This window comes from Leucoraja erinacea, chromosome 12 (genome assembly GCF_028641065.1).
Source record: "Leucoraja erinacea ecotype New England chromosome 12, Leri_hhj_1, whole genome shotgun sequence".
In the NCBI taxonomy this organism is placed as follows: Eukaryota; Metazoa; Chordata; class Chondrichthyes; order Rajiformes; family Rajidae; genus Leucoraja; species Leucoraja erinaceus.
This window is the reverse complement of record NC_073388.1, coordinates 54,410-68,895: the sequence shown is the minus strand read 5'-3', so window position 1 is coordinate 68,895 and position 14,486 is coordinate 54,410. Positions and strand designations below refer to the sequence as shown.

Here is a 14,486-nt window from a genome sequence, read left to right as displayed (position 1 = left end):
GGCAGGGTGTGGTGGAGACGCCCCTCAAAATAAGGGAAGGAATCCCACGCCAGTGGGCCACATGAGTGGCACGGGTGGGGGGTAAATTTGTGAAATTTGAGCAATGTATGTTGACTGTATTGAATAATCTGTATAGCCTTACCTGGCAAGGGAGAGACCGTGATCAAAAAGGCAGCGAGTAAAAGAGACCGTCTGATCTTATCAGAACAGTTCTGGTGGTCCTTCCGGGACAAGGGCCGTGGATCATGGATCGAATTTGGAGGTCACGTTGGTGTCAAGGGGTCTGTCAATTGCTGGCTTCATGTGGTTGGGTGGATCCATGCTGGTTGGGTAACCATCCTAACACCTCATCCAGTCACAATGGCAGCACCAACTGGAGCGGGAGGACAGGGTATCCACAATACCCTGAGAGTCAGTGTGAAGGACCTCAGCAAGGGGACTCCCTTCTCACGGGACCTGTTCGTAAGGAAAGTCTTGCTAGAGGCCTGCAAATTCAAGTCCAAGGACATCTTCTGCCTCCAGGACTTCCCGGGTAATGGATACATTGACATTACCTTCAAGTATCCGACGGGATGGCAGAAGTTGATGGAAGACTTCTGGGAGAAGGGGAATAGAAACATAGAAATTAGGTGCAGGAGTAGGCCATTCGGCCCTTCGAGCCTGCACCGCCATTCAATATGATCATGGCTGATCATCCAACTCAGTATCCCGTACCTGCCTTCTCTCCATACCCCCTGATCCCCTTAGCCACAAGGGCCACATCTAACTCCCTCTTAAATATAGCCAATGAACTGGCCTCCACTACCCTCTGTGGCAGAGAGTTCCAGAGATTCACCACTCTCTGTGTGAAAAAAGTTCTTCTCATCTCGGTTTTAAAGGATTTCCCCCTTATCCTTAAGCTGTGACCCCTTGTCCTGGACTTCCCCAACATCGGGAACAATCTTCCTGCATCTAGCCTGTCCAACCCCCTAAGAATTTTGTAAGTTTCTATAAGATCCCCTCTCAATCTTCTAAATTCTAGAGGGTATAAACCAAGTCTATCCAGTCTTTCTTCATAAGACAGTCCTGACATCCCAGGAATCAGTCTGGTGAACCGTCTCTGCACTCCCTCTATGGCAATAATGTCCTTCCTCAGATTTGGAGACCAAAACTGTACGCAATACTCCAGGTGTGGTCTCACCAAGACCCTGTACAACTGCAGTAGAACCTCCCTGCTCCTATACTCAAATCCTTTTGCAATGAAAGCTAACATACCATTCGCTTTCTTTACTGCCTGCTGCACCTGCATGCCTACCTTCAATGACTGGTGTACCATGACACCCAGGTCTCGCTGCATCTCCCCCTTTCCCAATCGGCCACCATTTAGATAATAGTCTGCTTTCTTGTTTTTGCCACCAAAATGGATAACCTCACATTTATCCACATTATACTGCATCTGCCAAACATTTGCCCACTCACCCAGCCTATCCAAGTCACCTTGCAGTCTCCTAGCATCCTCCTCACAGCTAACACTGCCCCCAGCTTAGTGTCATCCGCAAACTTGGAGATATTGCCTTCAATTCCCTCATCCAGATCATTAATATATATTATAAATAGCTGGGGTCCCAGTACTGAGCCTTGGGGTACCCCACTAGTCACTGCCTGCCATTGTGAAAAGGACCCGTTTACTCCTACTCTTTGCTTCCTGTTTGCCAGCCAGTTCTCTATCCGCATCAATACTGAACCCCCAATGCCTTGTGCTTTAAGTTTGTATACTAATCTCTTATGTGGGACCTTGTCGAAAGCCTTCTGGAAGTCCAGATACACCACATCCACTGGTTCTCCCCTATCCACGCTACTAGTTACATCCTCGAAAAATTCTATAAGATTCGTCAGACATGATTTACCTTTCGTAAATCCATGCTGACTTTGTCCAATGATTTCACCACTTTCCAAATGTGCTGCTATCCCATCTTTAATAACTGACTCTAGCAGTTTCCCCACTACCGATGTTAGACTAACTGGTCTGTAATTCCCCATTTTCTCTCTCCCTCCCTTCTTAAAAAGTGGGGTTACTTTTGAATGAAGCACCGTTGTCGCTGCTGAAAGTGCAGCCGCTCTTCATCCCCTCCACACAGAAGGAAAAAACGGTCACGGTGCACATGTTCAACCCACATGTGCCCGTAATGGATGTCCTCACCTTCCTTGCTCGTCATGTCGAGGAAGCAGGGGACTGTGTGGACGTGAAGGACCTGTTCAGGATCTGGACGAGCATATGGCAAGTGAAGGTGAAGCTGAGGGTGAACGAGAAGGGAGCCATCATCCACCCTCCCTCGGTGTTCGCTATCGGAGGGAAGCTAGGGTACACGAGCTATGCGGGGCAACCCAGGCTGTGCAGGAAATGCAACAAGCCTGGGCATGTGATGGCCCAATGCAGTGCAGTTGTCTGCAAGAACTGCAAGCTGGAGGGCCACGAGACAAAGGATTGCCAAGTCAGCAAGAACTGCAGCCTGTGCGTGGAGGCAGGCTACCTCTATAGGGCTTGCCCTAAATGAGCCTGCATCTAATCACAAGCAATAAGAGGGGCTGTTGCCAGCACCCCCAGGGTGGGTGAGACACCTCCCACCACTGCCATGGCCTCAGCAGAAAGGGAGAACCGGGATGAAGACAGCCCGACCACCTCTAGCCCCCAATTGCCAGACAGAGACCCCCAGCGCCCTGTCCAGGGGAGAGAGTCGATGGAAGAGGGGGAACAGCAGGGGGAATGGCAGGTAGTGAACAGGAAGAAACACCGGAGGGTTCTGCCCAAAGAGCCAAGGCCGGAAGGGACGGGAAAGTCGAAGAAGGGTTCTTTCCCAGACAGACGCTAGCAACCTCTCCTCATCGGAGGATGAGGCAACATCGAGGACCCGACGATGGAGGCAGAGGAAGAAAACAGGAGAGGAGATCGGAAAGGGAAAGGGCTCGCTTGTTGTCCTGCAGGACCGGGAACAGTGCAGCGGCCAATGGGCTCCAGCTCCGGGAGACCGGGAGCAGTGCAGTGGCCAATGGGCACCAGCTCCGGGAGATCGGGAGCAGTGCAGTGGCCTGTTGTCCCCCAGCTCCAGGAGACCGGGAGCAGTGCAGCAGCCAATGGGCCCCAGCTCCGGGAGATCGGGAGCAGTGCAGCAGCCAATGGGCACCAGCTCCAGGAGATCGGGAGCAGTGCAGCAGCCAATGGGTCCCAGCTCCAGGAGACCGGGAGCAGTGCAGCAGCCAATGGGCCCCAGCTCCAGGAGACCGGGAGCAGTGCAGCAGCCAATGGGCCCCAGCTCCAGGAGACCGGGAGCAGTGCAGCAGCCAATGGGCCCCAGCTCCGGGAGACCGGGAGCAGTGCAGCGGCCAATGGGCTCCAGCTCCGGGAGACCGGGAACAGTGCAGCAGCCAATGGGCTCCAGCTCCGGGAGACCGGGAGCAGTGCAGCAGCCAATGGGCCCCAGCTCCAGGAGACCGGGAGCAGTGCAGCAGCCAATGGGTCCCAGCTCCAGGAGACCGGGAGCAGTGCAGCGGCCTGTTGTCCCCCAGCTCCAGGAGACCAGGAGCACGGAATCAGCCACTGTAACCCAGCTACAGGAGACGGAGAGGGCGGTGCATCCAGAAGACGGTGGAACAAGGAGGGTCCCTCTAACGACAACTCCGGCTACTCCACAGGAAACCCCTCTCCTTGAGGATACCGGCACCCAGTACCTGAGCCCCGAAACGGTGCTGCAATTCACCAAAGCGGTGGGCATTTGGGGACAAGATGTCGGTCAGTGACTCTAAAGGACAATGGAGCTAAAACTGGCATCATTAAATGTGTGCACTGTGAAGAACTGCGCGATGTGTTAATGCCCTGCAGCACCTGGCTAAGATCAAGGCAGATGTGACTTTTCTCCAGTAGTGCGGGTTGCCACACCTCCGCTGCTATCGGAAGTGCTCGCGCTGGTGGCCCCACGGACTGTCGGTGTGGTCGGGGGGGCAATGACTGTCTTGCTTCCGTCCTGGGGATCTTGCTGCAGGGAGGGAACTTCGCCATCACAGTGGTCAGGGAGGTGGTTGGGAGGCGTCTACTCATGGTGGATGTTATGTACTGTGGTTCTCCGCTCCGGCTGATTAATGTGTATGCCCCACCCGTGTGGAGCGAGCGGCTGGCCGTTCTCCAGCAGCTCCCAGTGCTACTGGCCACATCCCAGCAGCTCGCTCTGGCCGGTGACTTCAACTGCATCATTGATGCGGCTGGACGATCCGGCAGTGCCGACAACAGACGTTTATAGGCGTAAAAGAATGCCCAACGCCGCCCTCACCCTGATGGCCACCTTCGTGTGTGGCTGCATCAGGTGGAGCGCAGAGCCAAGGCACGTGGGCACCAAGTGTCATTACCTGCTGAGGTTCTACCTGTCCCCGGTGTTGCGAAGGATGGGCCTGGCGCAGATGCCACGCAATGCGCCAGTCAGCTGGACATTGCCGCCCCATCTGTCGTTTGAGGAAAGGTTCTTCCGGACCAACACCTTTGACCACAGGTCCATCGGGCAGATGTCAGCACGGAACGTCCTGCAGGCACTGCAGGGAAAGGACTCTATGGATCCTGTGACGTGGTTCCCAGACCAGACTGCCCAGCTTGTCTGGCAAAATGCCTCATCGCCAGAACTCACCAACAAGCACCAAGACCTGGTTTGGCTGGCGGTGAGGGGAGCCCTCCCAGTCACATCCTTCCTGCACCGTCGGAACCTTACTACCAGCGCACGCTGCTCTCGGGACGGCTGCTTTGTAGAGGAGACGGTTGCCCACCACTTTGCAGAGTGCGGATTCGCAAAAAGAGTCTGGAGAGGTTTACAAGGGTCCCTGTCACGATTCATCCCGAACAGCTCCGTCACAGAGGACTCTATGATTTACGGACTGTTCCCAGGGATGCATTCAGCGACGGACATTGAGTGCTGCTGGAAGGTCATCAACTCGGTGAAAGATGCTCTGTGGTCTGCCCTAGCTTTGTTCATCACCCAGCGTAGCGAGATGTCCATCAGGGAATGTTGCCGACTGGCCCGCTGCAGACTGCAGGAGTATGTGCTGAGGGACGCACTGAAGCTCGGTGCAGCCAACGCCAAGGCTCGGTGGGGGAGGACCACAGTCTAGGGTCCTTCCGCTGCTGGACATGGAGGGCACTGTATGGTGGAGACGCTCCTCAAAATAAGGGAAGGGATTCCACGTCAGTGTGCCACACGAGTGGCAAGGGTGGGGGTAAAATTGTGTATTTGTGAAAACAGTATTGAATGTATGTGTAGCCTCCGAGAACGTCAGATGGAGTTTTGTAAGGATCATGTATTGTATTTTTTTATTTCTGGAATAAAGTATATTTTGAAATATAAAAAAGGCCACACAATGCCCCACGTCTTGGAGCTGAGCAACGCCCATAACACCCAGAGCAACGACCAGAGCAGTGCCCAGAACACCCACACACCAGTGCCCAGAACACCCACACACTAGTGCCCACACACCAGTGTCCTCACACCAGTGTCCACACACCAGTGCCCAGAACACCCACACACCAGTGTCCAGAACACCCACACACCAGTGTCCACACACCAGTGTCCACACACCAGTGCCCAGAACACCCACACACCAGTGTCCAGAACACCCACACACCAGTGTCCAGAATACCCACACACCAGTGCCCACACACCAGTGCCCAGAACACCCCACACCAGTGCCCAGAACACACACACACACCAGTGTCCACCCACACACACACACAGTGCCCACCACACCAGTCCAGAACACACACACCAGTGTCCCCACAACCACACACACACACACACCAGTGCCCACACACCAGTGCCCAGAACACCCACACCAGTGCCCAGAACACACACACGCCAGTGTCCACACCAGTGTCCAGAACACACACACCAGTGTCCAGAACACACACACCAGTGTCCAGAACACACACACACCAGTGTCCAGAACACACACACACCAGTGTCCAGAACACACACACACGTGTCCAAAACACACACACACCAGTGCCCAGAACACACACACACCAGTGTCCAGAACACACACACACCAGTGTCCACACCAGTGTCCAGAACACACACACCAGTGTCCAGAACACACACACACCAGTGTCCAGAACACACACACACCAGTGTCCAGAACACACACACACACACGTGTCCAGAACACACACACACCAGTGTCCAGAACACACACACACCAGTGCCCGGAACACCCACGCCAGTGTCCAGAATACACACACACGCCAGTGTCCAGAACACCCACACCAGTGTCCAGAACACCCACACCAGTGCCCAGAACACCCACAGAGCAACAAGCAGCAACAGAAGAGCAGGGCTTGACACCTACTTTCCACCACAGCAGTGGTCCAGCAAGCCATTTGCAAGGCAGTGCCGCCAATGAGCAGAAAGCCACGACAGCCCACTTTTAGCAGTGATTCACGCTTGCGTTTCGGAAATACGTCCTGAGCACTAAACGAGGTAGTCCTGTGGGATTTCAACACCATAAGATCACTGGATTCCCTGGCTGTTATCTGCCTGCCTACTCGTATGATTGGAGACATTACACTAACAAGTCTGAAGAAGGCTCTCGACCCGAATGCCACCCATTCCTTTTCTTCAGAGATGCTGCCTGTCCTGCTGAGTTACTCCTGCAGTGGAAATCTACCAGGATTTGGGTCAATATGGAGAGATTGGTAAAAAGGCGAGAATGCATGGGATGGGTTTATTCTGCTTGTATTGGGAGACAACTTCACAGAGTTGTGTACGAGGGGACAGAAGGGGCAGATAATTACAAATATTTTTCTCTTAGTAAGGGTGTCCAAAACAATAGGACAGGTTCAAGTGACGAGGCTCGGGGAGGATCTGAGGAGGGAATGTTGTCACACAGATGGTGACTGGAACCGGAAGAAGGGGTGGAGGAAGAGCATCTCATGTTTCAGAAGGATTCTAGTATTATGACCACTGAATACTTACTCTCCACAAGCCTCTGGTACCTTCTTGCTGGTAGATATTAATAAAATTACCAATCATGCTTCCCTGACAAAGCCCACTTTGAGCTTGCATCCGAATCTGAAAAAGAGGTCAAACAAAAAAAATCCATCAATATTTCTTTAAACGAGGAAAGCATTGGAATTAGGGGTTGTTTGCAATAGTTTAATTCTTAAATATAATCAATTCACCAACTATATATTATAATATCCCTCTGAATATGAAGTTTAAGATTTCTGAAAGAGACAGTGTGGATTAAACAGTGTAAAAGGTTTATGGGATACTTTGCTTCATCAGACGTCTCATACACCGTGTAACAGCTTTCCAAATTATTCATCGCGTTTTTCCTAAACATGTTCCCAAGATGATAATCGGACCCAAATACAGGGAAAGGGGGGAATAAGGCTCAGCCTTATTTGAAGGAAATCAGGCAAGAAGTGCAGAAGTGTGAAAACGCATACCTCCAGATTCAGGGACAGTTTCTCCCCGGCTGTTATCAGGAACTTAACCATCCTATTATCGACTAGAGAGCAGTCTTGACCTACCATCTACCTCATTGGAGACCCCGGACCTATCTTTAATCGGACTTTACCTTGCCCTAAATGTTATTCCCTTTATCCTGTGTCTGTATGCTGTGGACGGCTTGGTTGTAATCATGTATACTCATTGCACAGACTCGAGAGCACACAACAAAAGGTTTTCACTGAACCTCAGTACACATGACAATAAACTAAACTGGAGAGAATGTTGATTGCACACTTTGTCTGTAGTTCTGGTCAACACATTCTAGGAAGGATGTGGAGGCTTTGGAAGGGGCATAGAGGATATTAGCCAGCTGGAGAGGTTTGCAATGTTTTCTCTAGAGCACAGAGGTTGAGGGAAGATGATAGAAGTATATAAAATTATAAGAAAAACAGATAAGGTTGCCAGCCAGAACCTTTTTCTAAGGGTGGAAATGTGAACGATTTGACAACAGTGGAGAAGCTTTTAGATAGGAACATGAATATACACAGAATGGATAGATGTGGCTGAGATTAATTTAACATTTGGCATCATGGTCATCAAAGTCATTGTGGGTTGCAGAACCTGTTCCTGGTCTGTAGTGGTCTACTTTCTATCCATAACTCTGCCCGTTTTTGTGTTGTTTGCAAACTTCTGATTAAGCTCATCTACGTTTTAGTCCAAATAATTTGTATACATCACAAACACCACTGATTACAGGCCCCCATACAGAATAACACCCCCCCACCATTCATGGCCATCCTAATGGACCAGGTCTCCTAACATGCATTAATCTAGATCAACCCACCATGAAGGACCTTCCCAAAAGATTGACAGAAATTCAAGCAGACAACATCAGCAAACACTGATGGATTGGTCTGTAAGTTTGCAGATGACGTCTAGATTGCCTGAGTTGCAGACTGAGGGAGGCTGTCAAAGTATACTGCAGGATACGGATCAGCTACCCAAATGTGCAGAGGAATGGCAGGTGGAATTCAATCTGAGCAAGTGTGTGGACGGAACCCGGGTTTCCCCTCTCCCCAGGGTGTCCCGTTCTGACTAGATAGCCTCTAAACATGCCCATGACAGATGTAGACTTGGCCAATCTTCTTGCCCCAGCTCCTGCCTCATAGTGTTGTGCGTAAAATAAGTGGACGTTTACTATAGCAACAGAGCACAGCAGATCTTTCACAGGATTTGCATGCCCTAGAAAGCAAGAGTTTTATCTGAACACCACCAACAGGTCAACCTTCTTTCAGTGTTAGCCTTGATGATGATCTACACCCTGGAGGTGTCATGCTGGGCAATAGATGCCCCACTATTATCTGTGGTATTTACTAAACAATAGAAAATTGTCACCATTCCAAATTCAAGGGATAACATCATCCTATGTACAGCCAATAGACAATAGGTGCAGGAGTAGGCCATTCGGCTCTTCGAGCCAGCACCGCCATTCATGTGATCATCCACAATCAGTACACCCACACCTCCGATCATCCACAAACTACCAGGTAAAATAAATGAGTCCGAAGAAGGGTCTCAACCCAAAACGTTGCCTATTCCTTCGCTCCTAAGATGCTGCCTCACCCGCTGAGTTTCACCAGCATTTTTGTCTACCTTTGATTTTTCCAACATCTGCAGTTCTTTCTTAAACAAGTAAAATAAATTTGTCGTCACCTATCCATGTTCTCCAGAGATGCTGTCTGACCTGCTGAGTTACTCTAGCAGTGTTCTTTTGTGAATTAGCCAGCATCAGCAGTTAGATATTTCTACAGCTTCCACAGTCCCCCCAGACCTACACCAGAGCCACTGGCCTTCATTACAAGGAAACCAATATCTCTCCGTGAAACTACACTGCAGTTCAGCTTTCTCCGCACCCAGTCAATCAAGACAGTGAAAGAGGAACTCAGGGAAGCCAATATTTCAGCACCTCTTTACCCCAGTAACTCCACACCCACCCCCCTCACCCCTGTAACTCCACTACCCACCTCTTTACCCCTGTAACTCCACACCCACCCCCCTCACCCCAGTAACTCCATACCCACCCCCCTCACCCCAGTAACTCCACTACCCACCTCTTTACCCCTCTAACTCCACACCCCCCCCTTTACCCCAGTAACTCCACACCCACCTCTTTACCCCAGTAACTCCACTACCCACCTCTTTCTTTACCCCAGTAACTCCACACCCACCCCCCTCACCCCAGTAACTCCACACCCACCCCCCTCACCCCAGTAACTCCCACACCCCCCCCCCTCACCCCTGTAACTCCACTACCCACCTCTTTACCCCTGGAACTCCACACCCACCTCTTTACCCCAGTAACTCCACTACCCACCTCTTTACCCCTGTAACTCCACTACCCCCCTCACCCCAGTAACTCCACTGCCCACCTCCTTACCCCTGGAACTCCACATCCACCTCTCTCACCCCTGTAACTCCACACCCACCTCTTTACCCCAGTAACTCCACTACCCACCTCCCTCACCCCTGACATCTACATGCTCCACACAAACTGGATGAAATGGGGAAAGAAAGTAGACAAAACTTTTATACTGTTGAAAGAACTTTAGCAAAATACTGGGGGAATAATTGGACCTGGAGCCCAGTGATTGCAGAGAGGATACTGCATATCTAAAGGAAGGTGCTGATAAGCATCCTTGTGGGAGTTGAGAGGCCACATAATCAGAGGATACAGCCCATCTCGTTTTATACCATCAATCATCCATTTACATGAATCCTACATTGATCCCAATTTATTCTCCCCACATTCCCATCAACTCCCCCAGTTTCTACCCCTCACCCACACACCAGAGCCAATAAAACCCACCAATCCACACATCTTTGGGCTGTAGCATGAATGCAGAACTGGGGGAAACCCACACAATCACAGGGAGGAATGCGTATAACATTGCAAAGATTACATAGACAGTAGGTGCAGGAGTAGGCCATTGGGACCTTCGAGCCGCTATTCAATGTGATCATGGCTGATCATCCACAATCCTGCCTTCTCCCCATATCCCTTGATTCCACCAGCCATAAGAGCTCTATATAACTCTCTTTTGAATGAATCCAGTGAATCCGCCTCCATTGCCTTCTGTGGCAGAGAATTCCACAAATTCACAACACTCTGGGTGAAAATGTTTTTCCTCATCTCAGTTCTAAATGGCCTACCCCTTAATCTTAAACTGCGGCCCCCTGGTTCTGGACTCCTCCAACATCACAAACATGTTTCCTGCATCCAATCCCTTAATAATTTTTTATGTTTCTATAAGAAACCCTCTCATCCTTCTAAATTCCAGAGTATATAAGCCCAGCCACTCCACTCTATTAACATGTGACAGTCCCACCATCCCGGGAATTAACCTGATGAACACTCCCTCAATAGCAAGGATGTCCTTCCTCGAATTAGGAGACCAAAACTGCAAACAATTCCCCAAGTGTGGTCTCACTAGGGCCCTGGACAACTGCAGAAGGCCCTCTTTGCTCCTATACTCAACTCGTCTTGTTATGAAGGCCAACATGCCATTCGCTTTCTTCACATGTAAGTACCTGTCCCCTAGTACATCTGGGGGATTGTTTGTCTTCCTTAGTGAAGACAGAACCAAAGTACCTGTTCAATTCGTCTATTTATTATTCGTCATAATAAATCCACCTGCTTCTGTCTTCAAGGGACCCACATTTGTCTAAATTATTTTTTTCCTTTTCACATACCTAAAGAAGCTTTTACTATCCTCCTTTATATTCTTAGCTAGCTTACCTGGAGCGGGGCCTTACTTCGCCCGGCGCGGTTTTAAATGGCCATGGGACTTGCTGGCGCCCGCCGGGGGCTCCAACATCAAGACCCGGAGCAGGGCCTTACATCGCCCGGCGCGGCTTTAAATGGGCGCGGTCTTGCTAGCGCCCGCCGGGGGCTTTGATTTTGACATCAGGAGAAGAATGGAGAGCAGGGGAGAGACAAGACTTTGCCTTCCATCACAGTGAGGAGGAGATTCGCTGTGATGGATGTTTGTGTAAATTGTGTTGGTGTGTGTCTTGGTTCTTTTCTTGTATGACTGCAGAAACCAAATTTCGTTTGAACCTCATGTGAGGTTCAAATGACAAATAAATGGTATTGTATTGTACCTATGTACTTCATCTTTTCTCCCCATATTCCCAGACGATTGAGAAGCTATTAAAGATCATCAGAACTAAAAGTAACTAAAAGGCAATATGGGGAGGAAATATGAAGGTACACTAGCTAATAGTATAAAATAGAATAGCAAGAGTTTCTTCAGTTATATAAAGATCAAGAAAGAGGCAAGAGTGGATGTTGGACTGCTGGAGAATGATGCAGGAGAAGTGATAATGGGGATTATAGAAATGGCAGAGCAGTTGAATAACTTTTTTGCATCAGTCTTCACAGTGGAAGACACCAGCAACGTGCCTGAAATTGAAGAGTCAGGGGGTGGAAGTTAGTGTAGTGGCGATTGCAAGAGAGAAGGTGGTTGGGAAGCTGAAAGAGCTGAAGGTGGATGTCACCTGGACCAATGGACTTCACCCTGGGGTTCTGAAAGGGGTGGCTTTAGAGATTGTGGAGGCATACATAGTGATATTTCAAGAATCGCTAGAGTCAAGATGATTGGAACATTGCCAATATTACCCCACTGTACAGGATGGGAGCAAACCAGAATAGTGGGAACTATTCGTCTGACTTTGGTGGTTGGTAAGATTCTAGAGTCCATTATAAAGGATGAGGTTACAGAGTTTTTAAGAAGTTCACGATAAAATAGGCGGAAGTTAGCATGGCTATGTGAAGGGGAGGTCTTGCCTGACAACTTTGCTGAAATTCTTTGAAGAAGTAAATAGCAGGACAGACAAAGGAGTCAGTAGATGTTGTCTACCTAGATTTTCAGAAAGCCTTTGATAAGGTGCCACATGGGAGGCTGCTAAGGAAGATAGGAGCCCATGGTATCAAAGGGCAGATACTAGCATGGATGGCAGGTTGGCTGGATGGCAGAAGGCAAAGAGTGGCAATAAAGGGGGCTTTTACTGGTTGGCTGCCAGTGACTTGCAGAGTTCCAAGGGTTCAGTGCTGGGGCCGCTACTCCTTCACGTTCATTTAAGGCACAGATAGACAGATTCTTGATTAGTAAGGGAGTCAGAAGTTATGGGGAGAAGGCAGGAGAATGGGGTTAGGAAAGATAGATCAGCCATGATTGAATTGCAGACTAGACTTGATGGGCTGAATGGCCTAATTCTACTCCTATCACTTATGATATGGAATTCCACACAGCACCAGAGGACAGGATTGAAATTGGGTCTGTGGGGTTCTATTAGCTCCGTCACCGTGACATCATAGAGCTACAGATGTTCATGATACACCAACACTTTCAATCCTGGGATTAGCATCGTGAATCTCCTGTGGTCCTCTCTAAAGGAGAATGCGCAAACTCCACACGGGCAGAACCAGAGGCAGCAGCTCTCCTAACTGTACCACTGTGTTGCAGCCTGCAAGTTTTGTTATCAGAGAAGCATTGTAGTGTTAATCTATCCCACAAGCTTCTCAACCCATAGATCAATTCACACAAGATAGACACAAAACGCTGCAGTAACTCAGCGTAACGGGCGGAATCTCTGGATAGAAGGAAGGGGTGACGTTTCGGGTCGAGACCCTTCTTCAGACTGCCGGCCATGTGTATACCATGGTATACTCAGAATATACCATCATGAAAATGTTACCACTGTACCTTTAGGACATCTGTAGGGTTCGCAATCGAGGATGAAACTACTCCAGCAAGAATTCCACAGCCAACATTTACAAGCAGGGCTTCATCTGTAAAATGAGTGCACTTGTATGAGTGTAACGGCAAACCAAAAAATAAAATGATAACTTAAAAATAAATGGTATAAATATTAAAATGTAAAATAAACATTCATAAATAATGTTGCACCCACCACAATGCTGAATGCTTTGCTTTTGGACTGAATCATACATTTCATCAAACCAAGTCTCCCCAAGTTATTACATGGGATTGGTATCCAATGAAACACATATATATAAGCAAAAAACAAACTGCTGAAGGAGCTCAGTGGATCAGGCAGCATCTCTGGAGGGAAATGGGCAGACAATGTTTCGGATCATGTTCCTTCTTCAGACTGAAAAATCATTTGTTCATTTCTCTCCAACTTGGAGAGTTCCCCCAACACTTTATTTTCACTCAAGATGCCAGCATTTGCAGTTTCCTGTGTCTCCACATATCTACCAAAGTCAAAGTCAAGATTTATTCGTCAAGAATGGCATTGAGAAGCTTGGAGAACTGACTAGATGTTTACAGTACACAAATATTTTCATTATGAAGCTAACGGACAACTGCTAACACTGATGATCAGCAGTAAACAAATCACACGTGTCATTGTATGATCACTACCCACATCACACGTGTCATTGTATGATCACTACCCACACTGCACGTGTCACTATGATCACTACCCACACTGCACGTGTCACTATGATCACTACCCACGTCACACATGTCATTGTATGCTGATGAGCCTTCTGATCAAGAAGGCTCATCAGCGTCTCTTCTTCCTGAGGAGACTGAAGAAGGTCCATCTGTCTCCTCAGATCCTGGTGAACTTCTACCGCTGCACCATCGAGAGCATCCTTACCAACTGCATCACAGTATGGTATGGCAACTGCTCTGTCTCCGACCGGAAGGCATTGCAGAGGGTGGTGAAAATTGCCCAACGCATCACCGGTTCCTCGCTCCCCTCCATTGAGTTTGTCCAAAGCAAGCGTTGTCTGTGGAGGGCGCTCAGCATCGCCAAGGACTGCTCTCACCCCAACCATGGACTGTTTACCCTCCTACCATCCGGGAGGCGCTACAGGTCTCTCCGTTGCCGAACCAGCAGGTCGAGGAACAGCTTCTTCCCGGCGGCTGTCACTCTACTCAACAACGTACCTCGGTGACTGCCAATCACCACCCCCCCCCCCCCCGGACACTT

General features: G+C 49.4%; 1 protein-coding gene across 11 annotated transcripts in view; it reads right to left on the bottom strand.

The window, feature by feature from the left end:
* Positions 1–14,486, bottom strand: part of slc25a14 (solute carrier family 25 member 14) — a 57,281-nt gene that overhangs the window by 30,273 nt on the left and 12,522 nt on the right. For all 11 annotated transcript variants that reach the window (XR_008724298.1, XR_008724300.1, XR_008724301.1 and 8 more), the window contains exons 4-5: positions 13,229–13,314; positions 6,984–7,079 (exon numbers count right to left, since the gene is read on the bottom strand). Coding sequence is in view for 7 of the 11 variants with exons in the window: in XM_055643413.1 (XP_055499388.1) it covers positions 6,984–7,079; positions 13,229–13,314 (182 nt within the window). In the remaining 4 variants the exon portion in view is untranslated. The remainder of the gene's footprint in view (positions 1–6,983; positions 7,080–13,228; positions 13,315–14,486) is intronic.